This window comes from Myiozetetes cayanensis, unplaced genomic scaffold (assembly GCF_022539395.1).
Source record: "Myiozetetes cayanensis isolate MyiCay16 unplaced genomic scaffold, myiCay2020 scf3, whole genome shotgun sequence".
NCBI lineage: Eukaryota > Metazoa > Chordata > Aves > Passeriformes > Tyrannidae > Myiozetetes > Myiozetetes cayanensis.
In genome coordinates, this window is record NW_026087521.1 from 21,581,585 (window position 1) to 21,605,762 (window position 24,178).

The following is a 24,178-nucleotide window of genomic DNA, read 5'->3' on the forward strand; positions in this document are numbered from 1 at the left end:
GAAAAACTTAGTCAAGAAAAAGTTAGGACATGCAAAAAGCCAAGCTCTTACACAGCCTCTGAAAACAGATGACACTACTTGATGTCAGTGTCTGCCAACCTGCAGAAAGACAAATCTCACATGCCTTAAGATACTCTCAGGAACATATCTGGGTCACTGGTTCAAAACCAGCCAACAAGGGGACGGACTCAAAGTAATTACTGTCTGATAATACCACACACGAAAACAGATTTTTTCCAAATCTATTCTGACCTTTAGACAAGAAAACATACAAACACACTGCAGCACTCATAAGATGCTGAGTCCTCTGAAAAAATATCACAATAATTTTTCTAAGAGTGTTCAATGTATCAAGGCTGCATCACCTTTAAGTTCATATTTTCAAGAGCTGAGAGGAACCAATTCATGAGGATTTACTGTCTACATTCCAGTAAGAATAATAATCAAAATACTTACTGGAATTCCATGCAATTGTGGCTTATCTATCAAACTGTGTAGCTCATTCTTTGAAGCTTCTACTTTTTCTAAGTCTGCTGCATCCACCATGTAACTGCAATGAGAATGTAGTTATTCATAGTATTGACCATTACTTGCAGAAAGTTGTTTTAAAACACCTGAAACGTGACAAATGTATTCATATTGACAAATAATAATAATAATAATGGCCAGTCTTCACGAGTGAAGATCCGGGGAAGGTCTTTACACCTTCCAGCCTGCGCATTGGATTTTTTAGGTGAGACACAGTGTGCGCGGAACTGAGCCCACCCTTTAATCCTAAGGTTCATCTGCCGGGGCCAAGCGAGCTTGGACAGTGGCAGTGAGGTCCTTAGGACGTAGGTGGGTTGCCTTTAAGGGCTAACGAGCCCCACCTGCCTGGGAGTGGCCCTGACCGGGAATCGAACCCGGGTCTCCGCGGTGATAGCGCCGCGCCTTTACCACTGGACCACCAGGGGCTCCACATCATATTGACAACAACATTAGAAAAGTCCTGAGTTGTATAAACCCTGCATTTATTGATATAGGAAGAAACAGAATTAAATACAGCCTGTGGGGAAATAATGGCCTGGAATAGGCAATTACTTATATGTTTGGATTGCTGGGTGTGTAAAACACACTGTTTTTATTGTATTGGGTCTTCTTATGTAATGAAGGTGGACAGAAAGAAAACCTTATCTATATTATTTTTATATATAATATATAATATTGTAATAATATATATTGCAGAGTACATTTTCCATAAGCATACAAAAGAAAACTTACACAACTGCATTGACTCCTCTGCAGTAACGCTCCCACATGCTTCGAAACCTTGGCTGTCCTCCAATGTCCCATACCTGGAAAAGGTAAGAACACCCCAGCCCCAAAACATTTTTGAACTACAAAGTATTACCTCAACAGATTTAATGAACACTTACATGCAGCATGCAGGTTGTATTGCCAATGCCAAAATTTTTTAAGTGACCTTCCTCAAAAGACTGGTCCTCTCAGCCCCTTTCAGTCAATGGAAAGGGACAGGCACATTCACAGAGCAAGTCAGTCCTGTGACATCAAAAGCTCCAAATGTCCATTTGAAGAATGTTACCCTTTCCCACTCACTTTTTAAAGCGGCTACGGAGACCTGAGTTAAGAATGTATCAGACCTTCAGCAGGTTAAAACCAGATATTAAATAAACAAAGAGTTGGTTGGAGAGCAGACTGAGTCCACATAAGGGATGATATACCCTAGGGAGCTCCAATACCACCACAGCTCTCCCATTTGTTCATCAAATATGCTTTAAAAGACACATGAATTAACTGATCAGAATCAGAAAGGAAACAGTAGTATAGGATAGGCCTCAAGTGACTAACCAGTGTGACCCTTAAGGAAAAAAACCGCAAATTCTGCTAGGGATTTTATAAAGCTCCAATCCTGCAAATACTTATGCATGCTATTAGTGTCCAGCAATCCCACAAAATTCCTTATTAAATTAATGTGTTAGCCTTAAAAGGCTAACACGTTATTTTTCTGTACAGGAGCTAATTATTCTGCTTTGCTTGCAAAAAATTCAGTATTTCTGGTGTATGACAATAATCTTGTTTCAAAACTGTTTTCCAGATTAAAATACCAGGGAACATATCTAAATCATGCAGGCAAGGGTTGTGCAATAATGTAGTTGTTGCAGTTACATCCAAAGACAGTTGTGTTACAAGTGACACACCTATTAAAATAGCGATGAACATTGAAAAATAACTCATGGATTTGTTCCTCTGTCAAGGACAATGAAAAGTACTTATTTCTTATTTCAATCAGATTTAGCTGTCAAAACAATAGGTACCATATACCAGATCTAGGAGGCATATACATTAGAGAAGAAACTGAATTTGGAAATAATATATGGAGAAGCAAAATTTTAAGACTTGTCTTCACATTTACACTATAAATCCAAATGTAATAAACCTGCTGTGGCAACAAAGACTTGCACAAAAGAGTAAGACTGAACAGACCCTTGGGATAAAGCCTTTTGCAATTAATATCCACTATTTTTTTAATTTCATGGTTCATAAATGGTATTTATGTATCAATTTCTGTATAATTTTCAATATCTTGTGTTCATATTTTAGAAAGAAATATTTCCCAGTTCACCATTAAAATAATTCCCTGATTGATATCTTACTGCTCCTTCTGACATAAAATTAGTATTTCACCTAAATGTAGATTGCCTTTGATCCCCTGTATAAGATGAAGAATTTTACATATGAAAGAGCTGAGGAAACTTCTGACCATGAAGTATAAATTATTATCTGCACTGACGTTTGAAGCACAGTTTCAAAAGTCTTAATAAAATTAACCCTTATATAATAAAAGCTTGAACGTGATGAGTACATAGTTCAACATTATGATTAGATGACAAACCTTATACTAACACTAATTATTCCAATAACTCATCAGGACCTTGAAACTATCTGTAGCCATCTGGTGCACATCTGTGTGTCTGGAAAAAGAAACTAAATTATTTTCTTGGTAGATCAGAGGAAAAAGAAAGCGAAAGAGGACAGGGCAGGCCAGCAGTCAGATTAGATTTTTGCAACACTGGTAGCCATGAAAATCTACAAGATTATGTAGCCTGGACTATTCAGAAAATAAATAATACAAGACAAAAAAAATACCAGCTTTGTCCTTGTTTGATGATGTACTATATCTTACTGTATTAAATTGCATTGCAGAACAAGATTACTATCATTAGGAGAAAAAGTCACCTTGAAACAACGGAAAGATAAGTAATTTCCAGTCAGTTTCCCTAATCAGGCTTACAGCTATTCATTAAAGCACAACATGAAGGACACAAGATAGACTAAGTGTTTTTAGTAGTGCTTGAGAACTCAGTTTATGTCACTATATTAATTTATAATTATCTGAAATACAGTAAAAAAATAAATGTATAAAATGAAAAAAAAAATCCTCACCTCTCTGCCTATGAAACTAAAATGGTTCCAGTAGTAACTTTCTAATACTCTTTATTCTACTGGATAGCCAATGAAAGAGCTAACTATTAGAAACACAAATTGCTGCCTCAAAGCATTTTCACAGTACATGACTGAACAGACACCACTGTGAGAATACGAGAGGCACCCAGGAAGGAAAGAGGAGAGGCTGTAGCATTAAAGACTTTTTCTTGAATGAGTCTTGTGTGTTTCGTATATCAACTATTTTTGTATCCCAATATTTAATACACAGATAAAAATTCTATTCTGGGTGTGAACAGGGAGAGGTAGGAGACTACACTTTAACCACTGAACATACAGCTAGTTTTAAAAATAAGTTTGTTTTGTCTGGGTGTTTTTAAAAAGAGACTGGACTTCAAATTTCTCCCATGGTTTTCACTGGTCTCTCAGGAATAAAAGTTTCATAATATTTAAGAGGTAATTTTATCCCTAGAAGACCAGCTGATTTTAAGAATCATAAAAGAGCTACAGAATGACCAAACCAAACTGAGAAAAAGTTTCTTTGATACTCGGTAACATTTCCTCACAGGAGATCAAAATCTCAAGGAGTTGTCCAGGCTCAATCTCAAAGGCACATATCTTGTTGGTACTGCATTTTATAAATCACTATTATATTTGTTCCTGTTTACTCCTATAGCATAGTAATTCTTACTGTGGTTGCAGGTCTACACTCTCACTAAAAAGTGCAATGTTTTAATCTGTAAACTAGATCACCACCATGGAATCATTGTTTACCACAGTATTTATTAACTAGCTACGTTTAAGGAGCAGATAGATTCTTTTGCACAGAGCTTTATCACGACAGTTGAGCAAAAAAATGCAGCTGAGGAACAGGTTTGAAGATTTTTGAGAGCTTTTAGTTACAGGAAGGCTCATTAACACTCTAGCTGTGTTTAATTAGCTTATATTGTGGGAAGGCTTGATGGTTCATGAGAAAGTTGCAGGAAAAGTATTTTCTAGATGTCAGTTTACATGGCGTTTTTCAGACATGCTGGGTAAGATATTTCTTGTGGACAGAGACGTGTACAATGACACATTTGTATCTTGATGTCAATGCGTGGGTTCAGTACCTACAATCTCACAGTAGTCAGCGAAGTCTAGACAGCCATTCAGCTGATCAGATGCAACATCTTCAGGATGACAGAATTATGCTCTAGGCTTGACAGTACTGACTACAGCTCCTATGAATATCATTAAAGGAGCTTAAACCTCATTGCAGACATACATTCAGATATCTTCACTTGCAAGATGAATCTAACACTACAAATACTTGAACTCAGAAATGTATCTTTCTCCTTGGAAGTATTCAGAAAATATCAGCCACAAAAACTAACCTGAACGGGTAAGGAAATCGTAAACACAGAAGAGTATTTGGGCAGAATAAGGCAGCACGAGTAACATCCAACACCACCATGTTGTACACACAAGGCTACAGGTGCTAAGATGTGACCAGTGAGCTCAAACACACACAGCAAGCAGTCACTGCATTCACACCCAACTCAATGTGTAATGACAGGGACTTCAAACACCTAAAATGCAGGCATCTAATGCAAGTGACCAAAATTTCTCTGTGGCTACTAAAGAGCTCTGAGGGCACCAAGAGCAGTAAATTATTTGTCTCACCCACCCTGCCTACCAGGTGAACCATTCTTGCAAAGCACACGCTGCTCTTCACTGAGTTCAGACAACTGGCTCAGGCTGGCTTACTTATCACCTGGCTAAGTTCAGTGGAGACAAACCCTAAACAGTCACCTATTCTAGATGAAATCTTCATCTAGCAATGTTCATCTTCTTCGTCTAATAAACATAAAAATAAAAAACCTAATAATTTTTTTAATAAATTGTCTAATGTATACAAAACTACAGAACCTTACTTGTAGTACCAGCCACGTAATTTAATAGGGAAACTAGAACACCTTGCTACTTCAGAATACTTACTACCTATTATCCTATATTTTGGAAACGCCTTTACATTTACAGCTCTTAAAGCTGACAAAAGTATGCCACACGGCTACATTTTCTGCAGGCAATGCTTCAATGCTTCCCAGAACACTATGGTCTTTGAAATCAGTCTTGGCCCTTTAAAGAACCCTGTTGTCACTCCTCACTGGCAATACAGTCCAACTTTCAAACATACCAGTAAGTATTTTATTTTAGTCACATCAGACCAAAAAAAAAAATCTATATGCACACTTCAATATTTATCATTATTTAATTTAATCATAATACTTTCACTGAAGAACTGGAAATAGACTTGCAACACAAAATAGCTGAGTATCTTCAACTTCTGACAACAAGCACAGAAGCATTTTAACAGGAGATAGTATTTCTCAATGATAAGGGTATATTTGCCATTTTATCACAGACACAAGGTAAAATGTTGGAAGGATCAACAGGTGGATTTTAAACAGGACACAAAAGCAAAGTCTGTTCTTAGAAACTGTTTTCTGAACCTCGTGGTGATTACCTGCACTCTTGGTTCTCAGGCAGGAGAGTACCAGGGAACTCAGCTTTAGAGGTAAGACTGCAAACCTCTCAATCATGACATAACACATACAAGGAGCCAAACCATCCCAGCCTCAATATTCTGTCCTCTGTGAAACAGAAGGCCCAGATTCTGCAGTACCACACACCATCCTCTGTACCCTCTTTTCACATGATCTTGAATCAGTCTCTAGACATCATAGTCCAAAAGGTTCCAGTGAAAGCAGGCATATGGAAGCTCTAAGTTGTAGGCAGAACTTGCACTTAGAAGACTGAGAGCAAGGGGACTAGGGGCAAGGACACAGATAGCTCAAAACAGCTAACCAGTAACTACTGCAGTGATTATTTTTGCTTGTCCTTGAAGAACATACATAACCATGAAAGCAAAAATTAGTATCTGCTCAACATCAGAGAAAATCTAAGAGGATGTGCTGGGAAAAGGTAATCTAATATTGGTAAACAGGACAAGGAAAGGACATTCTCCCATGACAGATTTAACTCCACAGCTCTCTGGCACTCTCCTCATGTATTCTTCTTATACTTCACCTCTCAAGTCCGAGCAATCCTGACAAGATTCTCAGCATTTAGCAATGAGGTAAAGATGCTGAAGACCGAGCTAAGCAGGGACAGCATTTATGGTTCCCAGGTGTCCCAATAGGATGCTGGAATAAACCATGTGTTTATATAAGCTGCAGATAAATGCTATCTGAGAGTGGGTGAAAAGAAAATATCAGAATCCTAAACTATTTGGACCAGATAGAGGAATGGTCTGAAATAAGGCAGCTGAAATTTAACACAAAGCACCAATGGAACCAAACGCACCTGCACAAAATGGATAACTACCAGGTAGAGGTGCAGGACAAAAAAGCCTGAGTAGCTCACAAACTAAATAAGCATTGCAACAGTACTGCAGATGTTAAATCAGCATGGACTATCAGAAGCATCTTATGTACGATTTTGGAAGTATGTACTGCCCTGCCCTCAGTGTCAGGGAGGCTTCTATATTGGTTTTGAGAATCAGTCAATAGAACAAACACAGAAAAATTTCAGAAACTCCTGATGAGATAAGAGAGAGTGAGATTTTGAAAATATAGCCTATAAAGAGGTGAGCACAACTATAATGTTTCCCAGGAAATGGCTGCTAGGTATATAAAAGAAGAAAAAAGGAGCTCAGATTGTGATTACAGCAACTCATGTCAGATAACAGGACAAAAGCTTTCTAACAGGAATGAAAGAACATTGTGCCAAATGAGATGTTGTAGAACCTTCTTCATGGAAGAACAAATTTTAAGAGGCAATTACCTAAGATATTTGGTAAATATCTGATTCACTCTTGAGATCAACTCTCAGTCCTTGTTTTTAGGAGTCCTAGCAGTTATTCTGAACGACTGGTGAAACATTCAACATTGCCTGTTCGACTGATGGCACTGCCTTCTGCCCCCAAGCACTTGTCTGGACCACTGTAGAGGTTCCTATGTAATATGTGATCCTGTCTCACACTCTGTAGAACACAACTCCCAGCACAGATACAGTCTCCAAAGGTTTTATCAAACTATCAGAAGGGAAAGTACTTTCATACTTTTCCTTCTTAGCTGATACTTAAGTAATTCCAAGTATGCTCCACATCTATGCTTTGAGCCACTCTCTAACCCTCATTTAAGTCCTCCTCACAGAACCACTGAGGCATAATCCATAAGACTGCAAAATCCAACCTTCCCTGGTCAAAGCAAGGTCACCTAGAGCAGAATCCTCCAAGGGCAGAGTCTCCAGACCTGCCTAGTTCCAGTGTTCAATCCTCTTCACACTGAAAATGCTTTTTCTTGTGGTTTACACAGAATTTCTCATATTTCAGTCTGTACCCACTAGACACCTTGGAGAAAAGTTTGGCTACATCTTCTGGCTACACTGATGCGATCTTCCTGAGCCTTCTCTTCTCCAGGCTAAACAGTCTCAGATATTTCAGCTTCTCTTCATATAAGAGATGCTCCAGTTCCTTAATCATCTTCATGGCTCTTCGCTGGACTCTCTCCAGTAGCTCCACATTTCTTTTGTACTGGACAGTACATCAGGTATGGCCTTACCAGTGCTGAATAAAAGGGAGAGACCACCTCCCTTGACCTGCTGTCAGAGCTCTTCCTAATGCACCCCAGGATGTTGTTGGTCTTGTCTCTCTGGTGCAAAGATACACTGCTTGCCAATGACCAACTTGGTGTCCATAAGCACACCCAAGCCTCTTTCTGTAAAGCTGTTTCCCAGCCAGACAGACTGTAGTGATACCTGGGGTTGATCCTTCTCAGCTGCAGGACCTTGTACTTGCCATTTTTTTAACTATGTAAAGGTCCCATCAGTCCATTTCTATAGCCTGCTGAGGTCCCTCTGGATGGTAGCACAATGCTCTGCTGTACCAGGCACTCCTCCCAGTTTTGTATTACCAGCAAACTTGTTGGGGATGCACCCTGCCCCATCATCCATGTCACCACTGAACACACTAAACAATCCCTGAGATTTATCACTAGTAAATGGACTTCCTGGGGTGGATCACAGCCCTTTTTGAAGCCATCATTACAGCTCTTCTTATACACAGCTATGATAATCACTGGGACATTCAGCAAAAATTCCTCTTTATAGAAACAGCCACTTTGAGTTGAAATCAGCCCAGATATGGCATGGCCTTTTCAGGGTGACCCAAGCCATACAGAGCCAGTATCTGCAACACTGCTGAGCCATACAGGGACTACACAGAGAGGTGTTTGTATTGCTGCATGACATGCAAGATGATGGCATGACAGCTAAGATATCCTGAATAGTGAGATGAAGCATTACAAAGCAGGAGGATTCTGTTTGTATGTGGATGAGTGGAGACCTGAAAACACCACTGTCCAGAGGAGGAGTGCTGCAACGAAGGAAGCTAAAGGAGGAACGCACAGAGCCAGTATCCTGCCCCTCCCCTCTGCCACATCAGAGCAAACAGCAAGTAGCAAGAAGCCCGGCATCACCCTCCTGCAGCCGGGCCCGCGCTGGGTGCGGTGGAGGGACGCTGGCATCTAGTGGTGACAGCCGGGGTGACTGCACTCCAGCCCCGGCAGCTCCGTCCTCTGAGCATCTCCTCTCAACTTCCTCCGTACCGCAAAAGCCGGGCTGTGCAGAATCTACCTGGCAGTGCAATTTTAAGAAAAACAAGTCCAAGAGCAAGGAAAATGAAGCTCGGCATTATCTGTGTGTATGCATACCTTGTGGTGTTCTATTTCTTTTTTATACTGCGTCTAAGACCATCACTAAAGTTGGTTAGTTGGAGTTTCACAGTCACTTAAAACAACAGTTCATGATGCACATCTTCTGAGGACCTTGAAACCTGGCTTGTTAAAAAATTTTGTTTACTTGCTGTCTACCTTGTTTTACAGTAAATTTCAACAAAATAAAAGGACTACTAATACTGAGAAAATCCAAAAATACAGAAAATCCATCAAAATCAAATTACTCAGCAAACAAAACTTGTTTGGAATTAAAATCTCAAAATAATTCAGTTAGATTTTTTGTTGGGGAAAAAAACCACATCAGTTCTGTAATGGACTTCATCAAAACAGTTCTAATAAATTCCTAAGTCATAGCACATTACATATTTTGATGCTAGCAATCATCCTGTATTCCAATACCTCTACCACAACCTCAAAACCCATAAAGCTTCCTGCTTAGATTTCAAATACTGTGTGGTAAAATCTTTCCTTTTTACCTCTTTGTTTCGGAAATAACAGGTGACAGGTTACTAAATATATTGACAAGCCAAAAATTTGACAATTCATGGTTAAAGCTGACAGCTTTACATTTCTGATCATGCTCAACTTAATTAAGAGTACATGACACTGACATCTTCCCACAAAATGTTTCAGCTTTCATACATCTGTGTTCTTTTAGCATGCTTCAGATAAATTCTCATATACACAGTGACCATACTTTTACACACTAAGACTACAGACTAAAAATGAGAATAAATCTACTGGCTTCTGGAAATGACTGCCAAAATCAGACTGCATTCTGGAATTGTATGGGATCTGCAGATGGAACCATAGTAAAGAAACCAGGCTGTGACACTACACCAGCATAGTACTTGCCTCTTAGTGGCCTACCCTACAACACAAGAAAAAACAGATAAAGGATTAGTATCACCCACTTGCTGGTGTTGCAACTTACTTTGCCTAAGGTGATCAATCTTTCACTTCTGGAATGCCAATTTTTCATTTGATGACTTTTTGACCCAGATGGTTTCTCAGCCTCACTTTTATAGTAAATTTAAATGGTTATGTTTTGCAGTGTCCCCTGAAACCTTTGGAAAAGGTCAGACACAATGTCGAATCACTGCTTAGCATGGAGATCATTCCCTTCATGCTTAAAGAACTTCACAGGTTCAGTAAAATAACACTTTACCCAGGAATTTTAATAGCTGACATTTGGATATTGTAATATTTCTATGAGAAAGGTAACCTGCTTTGTTGAGATGAAAAGGTTAAAGAAAATTTCACTTTGAATCCTTGTTACTGGGCTGCAGATAGCTCATAAGAGGATTCTAGCATGAAGTACCTCCTCATCATTCCTCAAACATCAACTTATCAACAAATGATGTCATTCTCCTCACAATAAAATAATTTTGGAACTTTTATCTAGCAATTAGGCTGCAATATTTTAACCTAGATACAGGAATAGTAACATACAACTACTTCATCTTGACAGGCTTTTAAGGAAATATGCATGAATACATAAGAGCCATATTCCCCTACACCTCTTACTTTCACTGTATGACGCTGTACAAGAGAGACTGAGAGAAGCTGTTATTTTCCTGTGCAGACTGGCTTCCAAACCAAGTATCGTTTTTGAAGCCAACAAACACATTAATAATGTTAGCATTATCTCCTTATTTTTAAAACTGTATTGGAAGAACTACATATAAAATTACTTTTGAGATCAAAGTATAAAACAAGGCACAGTTCCACAGAAACTCACACCCCCCCTTACTGCACAAACTTCATCTTGTCATGTTGTTTGTGCAGACAAACTCCAGTAGAAACTATTATTCATTTCGTTCTTGAACTAATCCTGGCTCAAAAACTACTTTATTTTGAAGACTCTGCCTACTTACAAAGGACTTTTGTCTAGTTTAATAATGACCAACAACTTTTTAATTTCTTCCATATCTGACAATTCTGCAGCAGCATGGGTACAGCACTCAAACTTTCCTTATGCTTTCTCTGTATAAATCATGGCCTCACTGTTTTTAGGCAAAAGATAGAAAACAAAAGAACTGAAATTCCTATTCCTGTGGATTATTTATGAACTATGGTTGAATTCAGTAACTTTTCTAGTGACTATGTCATCCATGGACTTTGATCAATGGTAAACCAAGGCAGCTGTGATAAAAGGGGTATGAAAGTGACATTTAGGAATAATCAAAATAGAATTCTCTCCTGGATGAATTAAAAAGCATTAATAAAGCTCATGTGGAAGGTAGTGCTCTGGTACAAATGTACCCTTCTGAAAGAAAGGGGAAGGCTCAGGCAGATGGACAGTAACACCCGCATGCCTGAAAAAATAAGAAAAAAATACCTCTGAGTAAGTGAAAACTTTAAACAGTTTGACTATTTCAACTCAAACAAACAGCTTTTGCTTGTGAGTTTGCATTTGCTGCTTTGTATCACAATGCTAATCACAATTTTGTTACTGGTTCTGTTTTCCTGCACATCTGCCACTGACGTATAAGAGCATAGGATGGCCACAGGATGCATCTACACTTGTAAGGCAGTAATTCTGATGTTTCCATTGTAAATACATTATTTGATTTGCTGTCATAACTAGTGTACATGATAATTTGTGTTTAGTAAACAGAATATTGGGGGGGGAAATCTATACAATTAGCACATCAATCAGACTGTTCTTCTGATATCAGTGACTGTAACACTCCTCCATAAATTCTCTTTCATAAATAATATGAATCATGAATTCATCATGAGGACTAGAAAACCTAACACCATCCAAAGTTTATAAATCCTGACAACACAGGAATAAACTTTTTTTTTTAATATTGTCCCTGATCTATCTGAATCCATGAGCAGTCTCTGTGTAGGTACTGAATACGTAACTCTGGGAGTCCTCTAGCAACAGGTGGTGGTAGTTGCACTCAAGCTTGCAGCTACCAGTGTGGAAGGATGAAGAAAAACCTTGTTTTTCTCACCAAATAGACTGCTTTCTTCTGGTTCAGATTTTGCGCTCTAAATATGGTGTTTTACAGCTAAGTCAATCTCCCCAGGTTTCCCCTGAAATGCACCATTTTGCCTGTGTCTGTATCCTACTTTCCCACACTGTGGTGGCACCAGCAATCATGTAGCTGTTTAGGGAGGACACTTAGGCAATCTGACTGAGGAGAAGACAGCATGGATGTGTGTTTGGTCTGGTTGGTTGGGGGGTTTTTTAGAGGCTGCTTTCACCTAGACGAGTTTTCTGATCTGACTACTACTTTGCCATGTGACCACTGATGCTGATGAAAAAGGGGTGCAAGGGTGCAGGGCCAGGCTTAAAGGAGAAGGTAAAACCACACATTATGAATATTTTAGATGATTGTAAAAGATGATCTTTAATCTCTGCCATCCTAAAAGGCTGGTCTGATTCTCTGTTACGTTTCCCAGAAGGTAAGTCTACTTTGTCTCTAGCATGAAAAACATCATACCGAGGTTCAGAAGTGCTACCATGGGCATGTGTATTAAAATGTTATTTTGTGACTTTTTTTTTTTTTTAAGAGGTGCTGGTTTTATTTCCCTTTCAAGAAAGGCTTTGTTTGGAAAGCAGAATTTGGACCCCAAACAAAAAAAAGATCAAGTTCTGATTTTTGATTAAAAAGGCACTCTTTGGGGAGAAGACAGATAGGAATGCACCACAATACTGTTAGGCTGAAGTACGTTCTTTCTGTAGTATAGTTCAGCTCTTTCCTCAGCAACATACGAATGGTTGATGAGATACATTCAACAAGAAGGACTCAGAGCTGGAATATCTTGTTATGTCCTCCTTCTCTGACAAACTCACTCCTGAATCAAGCAATGACAATTGTTGCTTCCTCTTTAAGGGACAGGAGCAGGTAGTTTGGTGTTCGTGTCTATATGGAAGCAGATGAGACACAAGAAAACCAGGCAGTGGAAAAGGGAAATGTGTTTGATGACAAGAAGCTAATGGGCATGAGGAAAGTTGGAGGGAAACTCCACAGCAGGGAAAGAGAGGAAACAGCTCTCCGCTGATCAGTTGTACAGCATGAATACTGCTCTACTGCAAACCAAATCATAGGTAATGTTAAAAGTTCTTATTTCAGCCAAACATGACATGAATTTCAATAGTGTCTGTGGGAAGTAGGGCTAGGGTGATGAGATCAAGTAGTTGGGTGACATGAGACTTTCCATTTCAATAGATTTTGAAAGACTACGTTATTAGGCACTATAACATACAGGCAGTTGTAGAGAGGAACCTGTTGATTATCCTGCAAGCTTGTAACACTGAAGGACTTACACAAGTGAAATGTACAGCTGAAGGTCCTACAATCATGTGAAATCTTGAAAAAGTATAGCAAGATACTAAGACCAGGAACAGATAGGTAGTCACAGTAGTTATACCACTATGGTCATTTCTGGTTTGGGGTTTTTTAGTTCAGCTTTAACATCCCCCAACCAACAGAAGTCAGTTATCACCTTTTACCACCCTTTACCTGCTCTCTGCTTAGAGAGAATGGGTAAACAGTGAACAACTGCTCATATTCACATTACAGGTAATTTCAGAAAATTCTCACAGGTTTAGGAGTCACCAAACAAGAGGAAGAGTATCTACAGAACTGAGGGAAAAAGGAGGGTAAAATCAAGGTAAAGACAAAATTCTACATTTCCTTGACCTAATTTTAGCTAGAAGTTGTGACTTTGATTGAGACTAATCAACCAGGCTCCCTTCATAATGAAACAACACAGTGCCTTAATGCTACTGGAGTGACCTATCTCTACTTTGATGCCTATGGCATGTATCTCAACCAATGTGGCATCATCTCTCTTTCTCTATAGCCCTAAGAGATGATTCCCTGATAATTGACTTACATTAGATGTTCTATTTCAGCATAGCTAACATTTAGCATGTGAGCTAAACCGCAGTCTCTGCTGAGATATGCATGTTAGGAGTCAAGTTGCTTCAGACTGCACTTACAGTTGTGAGAGGAGGGGAGAGAGAGGAGAGAGAGCAGAGGTTCTTCCCCAGAAGTCAACTCAGCTACCTTAGTATCTCAAAACTGAATGACCTTTCTAGCCCAAAAGAGTGCAACAAAGCTTCTGCCTGGATGGAATATAATAAAATCAAACAGATTAATGTAACAGAAAAATATATAACCGTTTGCTTTAAAAAAAGTTACTTTGGAGCTACAAAAACAGAGAAATGATCCTATAATCTTAAACGAAATGTCCTATGCTTTCATATTTCCTGTTAAAATTACTCCATTATTTATTCACTCTGTATTAATTTGAACATGCACACTTACCTTTATGGTAACATTTCCTTTTGTTATTTTTCTCATATTGAAGCCTACTGTAGGAATCATATCTTCTGTGAACTGCCCCGACTACAATACAAAATCAAAATTATATTTATTATGAAACAGTTCATACAAGCAAGAAAGGTTCTCATTTGCAATCTATTTTTTTTTCAATACTGTAAAATATCACATTCATTTTCAGCCAGAGCACTGGCCAGCCCTTCAATTACTGCATTGTCACATCAAGGAAGACTGCTCATTTCAGCCCCTTTAAATGATCTTTTATTCTGCTCAGCAACAAAGATCACCCCAGAAACCACGAGACTTCAGATAATTCTTCATCTGATCCTTCAGCAAAGCAGAAAGAGCATGGCCAAAATATAGAATTATAGGATGCCTTGACTTGAAAGAAACCATCAAAGGTCATCTAGTCCAACTCACAGTACGATAAATTTTATAAAAATGACTATACCAAGACGTTTTTGTGCAGTTTCTCACTACTGTTACCAATGGTTTAACTTCAAATATAAAAAATAGCGAAGGACTACTTATACCGAGTACTATGTAATACTTCCTTTTCTGAGAGCAGAGGAGTGCCCCCATAAAAGCTGAGAATAACATTAAGACAAAAAATTACAATATTCTAACTCAGCACACCATAAACCCTCAACCATAAACCCAAAGTGCTGCCTCCTTCTTCAGTTCAGAGAAATATTTTCACAACACAGACACCTGCCATCATGCCAACAGGAATCTTACAGACTTCCACCCACTACAGAACACAGTTTTTGAGGAGAGAGACAAACTCAAATCTAAGTAGATTATTCATTCTTCCTCTTGAAAATGTATAATTAATAGGTTAGTGTGTCTCCTAGGCATGATACAATAAGATATGCAGTTAGTTATTTAAGTTACATCTACATAGAGGTCCTGGCACTCTCTGCAACCTACACAGCTGTCCTGGTTTTCCAGTCATCCAGTAAGGAAAGAAGGACCTTCTTGACTTGCTCTTCTATATCTATCTGCCCATATCCACCTCTTCATTCTATGTGCCCCAGGGTTTTTTTCTGGAAGAAAATATGGGCATATGGGCAAGGAGGGATACAGCCATCAATTTCCTCTCATGTGAGAAATGGAGGATCAGAGCTTCAGGGTGCATTGGAAAAAGTATGTGCCCTTAAGTGCACACAGTGCCACCATCTACCTCCCAGTGCTACTCCTCGGGTCTGTACGATTACTGCAACTTTTCTCTTTGTTGTTTGTGGTGGAGTGAGACTACATTCTGCCTCCAGTTTGCATTTACAAACTAAGGCTAACTAATGTTAATATGGGGCTTTAAAAGCTGTATAACTTTTGTCATAGTTCCGATTTTAGCAAGGAATTTTTCTTTCCCTTCCCCCTGCCGTGTGTGCCCTGTGTATAGGCCTTCAGGTGAACAAAAGAATCATCCTGGTCCACTAATGGCCAAGAGATTAATCTCCTTGACAATGAAGGGGGAGGAGTTGGGGGGGCTAGTGTGTGGCTGGAGGGAGGTGGGGAGGAGAGGCTGGTGTGCCGGTGGGCTCAGGACCTGCTGCAAGCTGCAGACGCTGCCTGGTTTTTAGCTTCCTTCCTGTTGGAGGGGAGTTTGCTGCTGCTCTCTGCCCAGCTGTTGCTGGCTGCAGGCCCTGCTTAAAGCGAATCCTAACCAGCTGAAGTTCGTGAGTTTTCTTCCATTGGGAGAACTTTCTTTTTTTTTCTTTCCTCTTCCCCCCCCCTTTTTCCAGTGTAGGAAGGGAAGGGGAATCGAGTTTTTTTGTTTTTTCCCTATATATCCTGGGGGGTGTTGCTTTTTTCCCCTTCCCCCAACCCACCTGGTGGCAACCAAGGATCTCACAGCGCCACCTGGTGACGGGCACCGGACATTACAAGTTCTGCACCTCCAGTGACCCAACAGCGCCACCTGGTGAATGGTACAGGACATTACAAGTTCTGCACCTTCAGTGACCCAACAGCACCACCTGGTGAATGGTACAGGACATTACAAGTTCTGCATCTCCAGTGACCCGATGGCGCCCCCTGCTGACTGTGGTTGGAACTGCACCAAAGGGTGCAAAAAATGGAACTATTTAATTTTCCTTTTGCCAGTTTATCGGTTTTGTTCTTGAAGGGGATTATTGGTGGGTATAGGAGTATTGTTTGGTTGTTTTACTTGGGTTTTTTTTGTGTTCCTGTTAATACACACATACCTTTTAATAAAGGGCTGTTATTTTCCCCTTTTCCATAATTTGTTTTCCTTCAATCGGAGCCTCTTAATTTTGGATTTGTAATTGCTTAGAAAGAAAAGTTTGGGTCTTTTTCTCCTAATCCATCCTCAGCAAAAGACCCTTGTCTCATTTAAACTGAGACACTTATGACAGTTACTTGATCATATCACAAGATTTGGGGCTTTGGAATTAGATCCTTTAGGAAAGAAACAATTTCCATCAATTACTTGTTAAACCTTGCTTAGAGGAACCATCTTGCTAAAATCTGTACTATACATCTTCACCATCTTCTGTCTCTTTTTTCCTTCTCTTTCCTTGCTTCAGTAACTTCAGCAATAGGGAAAAAAAAGTGAAGACAAACACCACTGCAGTTTCATAGGGATACATACAGCAGTGACAGAAGTTTTTAATTGTATGTAGTAAGACAAAGCCAATCAGCAACCATCTGGTGTATCAGGTACTGGTCTGCCCAGGGAAGTGGTGGAGTCACCATCCCTGGAACTTTTCAAGAAGCAACCGGACATGGCACATATTGCTATGGTTTAGTTAACGGGATGGTGTTCGGTCAAACATTTATTTGCAGAGGACTGACATATAAACACATGTGAACACATAAACCCTGAAAATGTAGAATCATTACTCAAGGACAGGAATGCCTGGAAAACCAGACAGCTGACTCAGGAGGCTATTGTTTAAACAAACTCACAAAGTCAGGATTCCACTTTTGTCAGCAAATTATACATCATATGTAATATTCTAAGCTGGAAGGTGTAAATAAAATAAATAAATAAAAAACCCAAACCATCATAACTGCTCTGGTGTTGAGGATAGAATGTAAAGAATTAGCATCCCCTTCACTAGACTTTAGAATTTTCCTGCAAAAATTTCCCATTCTGGTTGAATGGAATCAGCTACAAAGAAAGTATAACATTTACAGTTCTTTATTTTACCAACAATGAAGAAAAGAAAGCAACAGCTCAAATCTTTTGCCCACATTAGTCTAAGAGCTCTGATAATAGTGTTTTGAGTGCTGTAAGCACCATAAAGTAAAATAAAATGTTCCATTTTGCTTGCTAAGGAGGTTTTACATGACAAATTACCTATTTTTGTGAATATTTAAAATGTGCAAAAAAGTTTATAGTCATATTTCAGTTAAAAAAAAGATTACATCCCAATGCAGATGAAAAAACAACTGACGCTAAGAAGTTTGTAATGTCCTCTAAAAGTTGCTGAATATTGAACTGATAATACGCACAGTCATTACCCCCTACCATATCAAAACCATGGGCCAGATTCTACTCCATTACATCAGTGCACAGCCATAGTAAAAGGCAGTGGTGTTATCCAAGGTTTCCACTTGTAACAGAGAACTAAATATGGCTCAAACTTTTGAGGGGAGAGACTGTCTCAAAGGGTGTTTATTCACTGCTAGCACAGACAGGATCTTTGAATGCTCTTGTGAAGTGAAAAAAAGTAGTAATTTCCTATAAATTTTTTTTCTTGATCCACTGCAGCTTGCATTTTAAGTAGCCACTATTTCACAACAGTTATTTTCATCTTGCCACATTCTAGTCACATACACACAAACACACAGAGTTCCTGGATCAATGGTATTTAAGACTAAGCTATCATCCATTGCCTTACCCTGAATTATTTTTTCCAAATTCTCCAACCACTTTTCTTCGGTGATTATCATGGCATGTCATCTCCAGACTGAAAGATCCAAAAGCTACAAAACCTGAAATCTGTGGCCCTCCTCAAGTCAGAAAGCATGAATGCCTTGTAGAATATTCTTAAGCAATAACATCTGCTGGGAAAATCAGACCTGCAGTAACAGGAGTGCTCTGCCGTTCAAGGTATTAGCATGAGAGAGACAAGCACCTATGACACCATTCCACAGGTGGTATAGTACAAGGGAGTGGACAAACATGCACGAAGTCTGACAGCACACACTTCTGAAGTCTCTGAACTGCTCTATTCTTGTTTGCTCTGTTCAAGAAAACAATCCAAGAAGCAACGTAATCTCTCACGCCTTTTTCCCTTCCCTCAGCAAGGCCCACCCTTGGGAGATGAACACTTCCAATGGGCATGAGAAGCACTGAGGCCTGAGGTACTAGGACCACCTGAGTGCCTAACAAATCAACTAAAATACCAGCTACAGGTATATTCTGTTCAATGATTGCTGATGTCACCCAAAATATATTTTCATTGAGCACTTACGCTACCTCATTCCTTTTTCGCCTGCTCTCTCTGCTTCTTTCCTTGTGCTAATGCATAATCTCCTACTTTTCCCTTATCTATAATCCTATACAAAAGCAAGTATCAAATACCATATATTCATGTTTTCATTGTCTCAACCTCTTTGACTTTAGGCCATACACCTCCTGGTCTGCTTTTGATTAATGATCTAGTAGCTTTTCAAGAAAAGGACTGAAGAACGTCTGGGAACTTTTATCGCATGGCAGATGAAGATGCAATACACCTCACAAGAGAGATCCCCTTGCAGAAAAAGGTATGCACTAAGCTTCATGACTAGCAGTAAGCACATGTAACATATGCATATTTGCTTCCATTTTCCAATGTAAATCTTCAGGATGGACCCAAAAGCAGGTTGGAGGGCACAGCAAACAAAGATAAAGAATGCATTTCAGCATGGTGACAAAACAGAAAATGTCATGGTAGGTGTCAGCATTAGAGGCTGCAAGGCCATCATCACAGGGAATGCTGGAATCAGGCTTGAATGCTGGGAAAGAGCTATGGAGGAATTGTGGGAGGCATTAATATTGATGCAAGTGATGGGAGGAGAGAATTCAGTGACAGGCAAGTTGTGGCCATGGGGGATGCAAAATGTTTTATTTTGGGATACACTGGCTGTGAAAAGCCAACTCAACCACAGCAAGAGCCCATGCCGGTGAATGTGCTCCGAGATCGGCATACTTTGCAGTCATACACAGAAGGTATCTTCTTTCTCTCTCTGAAAACACTTCCACACCTATCTGAGCCTGCCGTGAAATTCTCGAGGTTGAAAACGACGCAAGAGCAGCCCCAGGCCGCCGCCCGGCCCCCTCCCACCGCATCCCACGGCACGGCCGCGGTACCCCGTGGCAGGCGGCGGCAGAGCCCGCACTTGTTGCCGGGGAATGGGCGCGGAGCGGCGGCTCCGGGCGGGAGGCCCCTCCAGCTCAGCCGGGCGGCCGCGCCCGCATCACCCCCGCGGCGGCCGCCCCTCCGGCGGGCCCCGACCGCCCTGCCCTGCCCCTGCCCTGCCCCGGGCCGGGGGCCGCGTACCGCCAGCACGGTGAGCAGCGTGGTCTTGCCCGAGTACTGCAGCCCCACCAGGGTGAGCTCCATCTCCTCCTTCCAGAACAGCGACCGCAGCCACTCCAGCAGCCGCGCCACCAGCGACAGCATGCCGCCCAGCGCCCCCGACCTGCGGCAGACGCCCAGCCCCAGCGGCACCGCCTCGCTGCTGGGCATGGGAGCGCCAGGCGAGGCGAGGCGAAGCGAGGCGGCGGGGCTCGGGACAGGCCCGGCAGCAGCAGCAGCAGCAGCAGCACCAGCGATGGGGCTGCGCGGGCAGCCGAGCGCCAGGCAGGGACCTCACGTGATGGCGCCGCCGCCCTTCCCCGCCGCCACTCGCCGCAGACAGGGGAGGGGTCTGGGCCGCTCCGGCCCGGCCGGGGCGGGCGGGGAGCGGTGGCAGCGCCCTGCGAGGGGCCGGCGCTGGCCGAGGGCGGTGCTGGAGGGGCTGGGGGCGAGGCTCCCTCATGGAAGGGCGGGCGGGGGAACCTGAGCGGCCCTGGGGGCCCGGAGCGGCGCACGGAGGCACCGCGATCCCCAGAGAGCGGCGGGGCAGCCCCGGGCACCGCGGGGATCCCGAGGGGTGAGCAGCGGGTCCCTGCGGACTGCGGCAGGATGGGACAGAGCTGCGCCGTGGGCGGGCTGTACAGCATCCCACATCCAGCAAGGGTGGCCGAGGGCTGCGCTTGCAGCGCTGGCTTACGAGAGGTGTCGGGCTTGGGGTGCTTGACGGGATCGATTTCGTAGGTCCTTCACCTCCAGTGATGACAATTCTCACACGCCTGGGCTGAGACCTACACTCTTCCCATGAACTCTTTTTGAATTGTTCATCCTGTAGTGAGAGGTTTTCAGGTCCAGGGCTTACCATGGTTTTATTTCTGTTCTCCTGTGACAATTTTTGGAGAGTCACCCTTAGTATGATTCCTTGCCTCTGGAGATGCTTGTGACAGTGGTTTTATTGTGGCCAATGACAGGACATTCCACTTCACCAGGAATCTTCTGCCCGCACTGGATAAGCAACATTTAGCATACAGTATTGTCACACAGTGTTAGGGAAAGGCTTGTTCTGTCCATAAATGCAGAGCTAACACTTCTCTTGGATCCATCTGCCAGTCTCTGAAGTTGTTACTGAAATGAATGTGATGCTCTGTACAGTGCTGGTGGTATTGGTTGAAGAAGGACATTCATGCAAGTAAAAACAAGGCACACATTGAGTGTGGATACCTCCACTATTGAAACATAGCAAATTCATCAAAACATTTTGAAATTGGTTTTTGTGGTCATTTTAGAGACATAATTCAGCAATTTAGAGAATGAGGTTTGTGACAAAACCTCACTGATTACATCAGTCAGGCCACAAAATCTGGAAGCTCTTGAGACTGCCTTCAAGTGTAGTTGGTTCTGGGCTGGCTGTAGAAGTGAAAAACTTCATGCTTTTTCATGCCCTGGTATTAGATTTAGTCAAAATTACTCATAGTGTAATTCTAAGATTTATTTTTTTTACAGATACTGATTTATTTGCTTTTGTAAATTTAATTGCACATTTCCAAAAGAAAATTGGACACTGGAGCTGGCCCTGCTACCTAACGGGAATTATTTTCATTGCTTCTCTTAAATATGTCAGCTTTCCTCCTGATTTTGAATTCAGTGGCAAGTCTCAAACAAAAGAAATATTTTTTTTCCATTTTTCTGCTATGTATCTTTTTATTTTTAAAAATTTGCTTTGGCCAAAGCAATTAACCAAATTTTGAGTGAATAGGTGAAATGTTTCTAGCTACCTTAAAGCTGTTAAATGTAAGAATTTCCCCCATCTCCATGTATCACTCAGCTGGTGATGTATGGAATAAAAACCATCCATTTGTGAGAGTGGTTTCTGGGAATGAAGTGGTTTGGATTACTGCATGGATGAAAACTCACATAAAATTGAGCAGTCTCTAGTATTTTTGCAAGAAATACTAGATTTTTCAATAGTACTTAAGGCTCATAGTGATGGAAGTTTAATAAACAATATATTGCAGATACAGTAACATAGTCTCAAAAAGTGCATTTCGGGCATATCCTCATAAAAGGCTGGCAAAGGATGTACAGATAAATTCTAAAATAATAATTTAGTTGTACAGTGACTGAAGTCTTTTACAGTATCCAGGGGTCAAAATAATACATGAGAAAGTCTTGGAGGGTTTGTCCCAGTTTGAAGATCTGTTATATTGTTCTAAAATCTATTACATCTTTTGCAAAACTATATGATTATGAAAGGCAATTCTTTATTTTACAGACAGTTTGGTAATAGAACATTGTATGTAAAAATATTGCTGCCTTGCTAAAATTAGCAGCTCAGAGGACATTTGTTCTTGTTACTAAAAGCCTGAGCTGGGGCCACAATTCATTATCCTGTGTGACTGTAGACAAGTCACTTAATCTTTGTGGGAAACATTTTACTCCTGATAAAGAATTTCACTTTTCTGTCTTGTCTACTGAGATTTACACAATACAGGACCAGTTTAGCAGTGTTACAGGACCAGACAGCACCTAACTTACTGAGTCTTCCAGTGTTCTGTCTCTGAAGGGGTAGCAAAGCAGCTTAAGCCATTGCGAAGACTTATTTGTGCTATATAACAATGTGACAATTGTAGTGATGCTATAAACACATGGTCAGCAGAACTTGACCTGAATTCACACTGCATATCCAGATCTTTCGTATCTGGGGAGGAAAAAAGTATTTGAGACTCAAATCTGCAGTTCAGAGCAGTACCAGAGATCAGATCACATTCTCTGTAGTTTAAGCATGCATTTTAGTGACAGTTGAAGATCATGGAATCATTACGGTTGGAAAAAACCTCCAAGGTCATCGAGTCCAACCTTTGACCAATGACCACCTTTTCAACTAGACCATAGCACTAAGTGCCATGTCCAGTTGTTTCTTGAACACTTCCAGGGATGTTCACTCCACAGCCTCCCTGGGCAGATCTTAAGGAGAAGACTTCAGCTGAATGGAATACTGAGAGAGGAAAACATGAGAAGAGGTAATATCTCACTCATATTTTAACGTTTGTCCTGATATACCAAATGTTTGTGGAAAAAAAAAAAGTAGAATAAATCGCACATCTTTTCTGCTGTTGAGGTACTATGTTAGGGAGTGACTAGTCCTCTTTTCTGTTTGTAAGCCAGAGTCAAGCAGCTGTGTTACTGAAGGGGCAGAAAGTCTGTGTTGAACTTTTCAGTGAGAGCCTCGTGATGTACCCACTGGTGTCTGCATGCATCATCCATGCCCTGTGCTGGATGGAGCCTCAGAGGCTCTTTAGTATGTACCTTAAATTCTAGTCATGGTCCAGTGAAGGAAGAGGTGAGAAAGGATTCCTGTAAGGATTGTTACACTGGCAGAATGGGGCAGATTAACGTTTTTAACTCAAAAATGCTGTGGTTTGGATACCTAAACTTGATCTATGCAGTTCATGCTGAAACAATTCATAGGATTTACAGACAGCCTAAGGCTGTCATTAGTCCAGTGCCCTTAATTACTGGCAGCCCCAGCAGTAAGGTACTTTGTGCTTTGTTGTGCCATTAACCATATTATCATTATAGGACTGCAGGATGCCCTTAACCTCCCTTTAAATGGGTGGTTGTTAGATCCCTGCCTCAAGAAATCACTACTTGACATAGGCAAGCTGTGGTCTCAACCTGCTTGAGGAAGCAGTGTCCTCCATGAGACTGCCAACATACAGTATATTTCTTCTGCAAGATTTTGAAGTTCTGTTGAATAAATATATTTCCTGATATGAAAACAAAGGTAGAAACAGGTGACTGCATGTTGTCTAGTGTCCACATGTGTATGCTGCTGAACACGACCCTCTGGAATTGTGTGCACAGAGCCAAAATGTTGTCTGAATATATAAAGTAGTGATTCACATTAATTTTCATACTGTCTGTGTCTGATTAATAATCAATAAGTACCTTATCAGTTATAAACTAAGGTTTATACAAGCATACACCAAAAAATGTCATCTAATTACTACTGACCAAGGAGAACTATAATCAATATACCATGATGGTGGTAACACATTAGTGAATATAATGAAATCCAAAGTTATTCCCTTAAGGATGCTAATATTGATAGGTGCCCTTTACC

At 40.9% G+C, this 24,178-nt stretch overlaps 1 protein-coding gene across 2 annotated transcripts in view; it reads right to left on the reverse strand.

The window, feature by feature from the left end:
* Positions 1-20,353, reverse strand: part of LOC126644715 (ADP-ribosylation factor-like protein 8B) — a 28,557-nt gene extending 8,204 nt beyond the window's left edge. The window contains exons 1-4 of one of the 2 annotated variants that reach the window (XM_050324382.1): positions 20,041-20,353; positions 14,513-14,593; positions 1,261-1,334; positions 457-550 (exon numbers count right to left, since the gene is read on the reverse strand). In XM_050324382.1, the coding sequence (XP_050180339.1) occupies positions 457-550; positions 1,261-1,334; positions 14,513-14,593; positions 20,041-20,229 (438 nt within the window). In that variant the 5' untranslated portion in view covers positions 20,230-20,353. The remainder of the gene's footprint in view (positions 1-456; positions 551-1,260; positions 1,335-14,512; positions 14,594-20,040) is intronic. The other variant, XM_050324381.1, reaches the window with a different exon arrangement.
* Between the last annotated feature and the right edge of the window lie 3,825 nt (positions 20,354-24,178).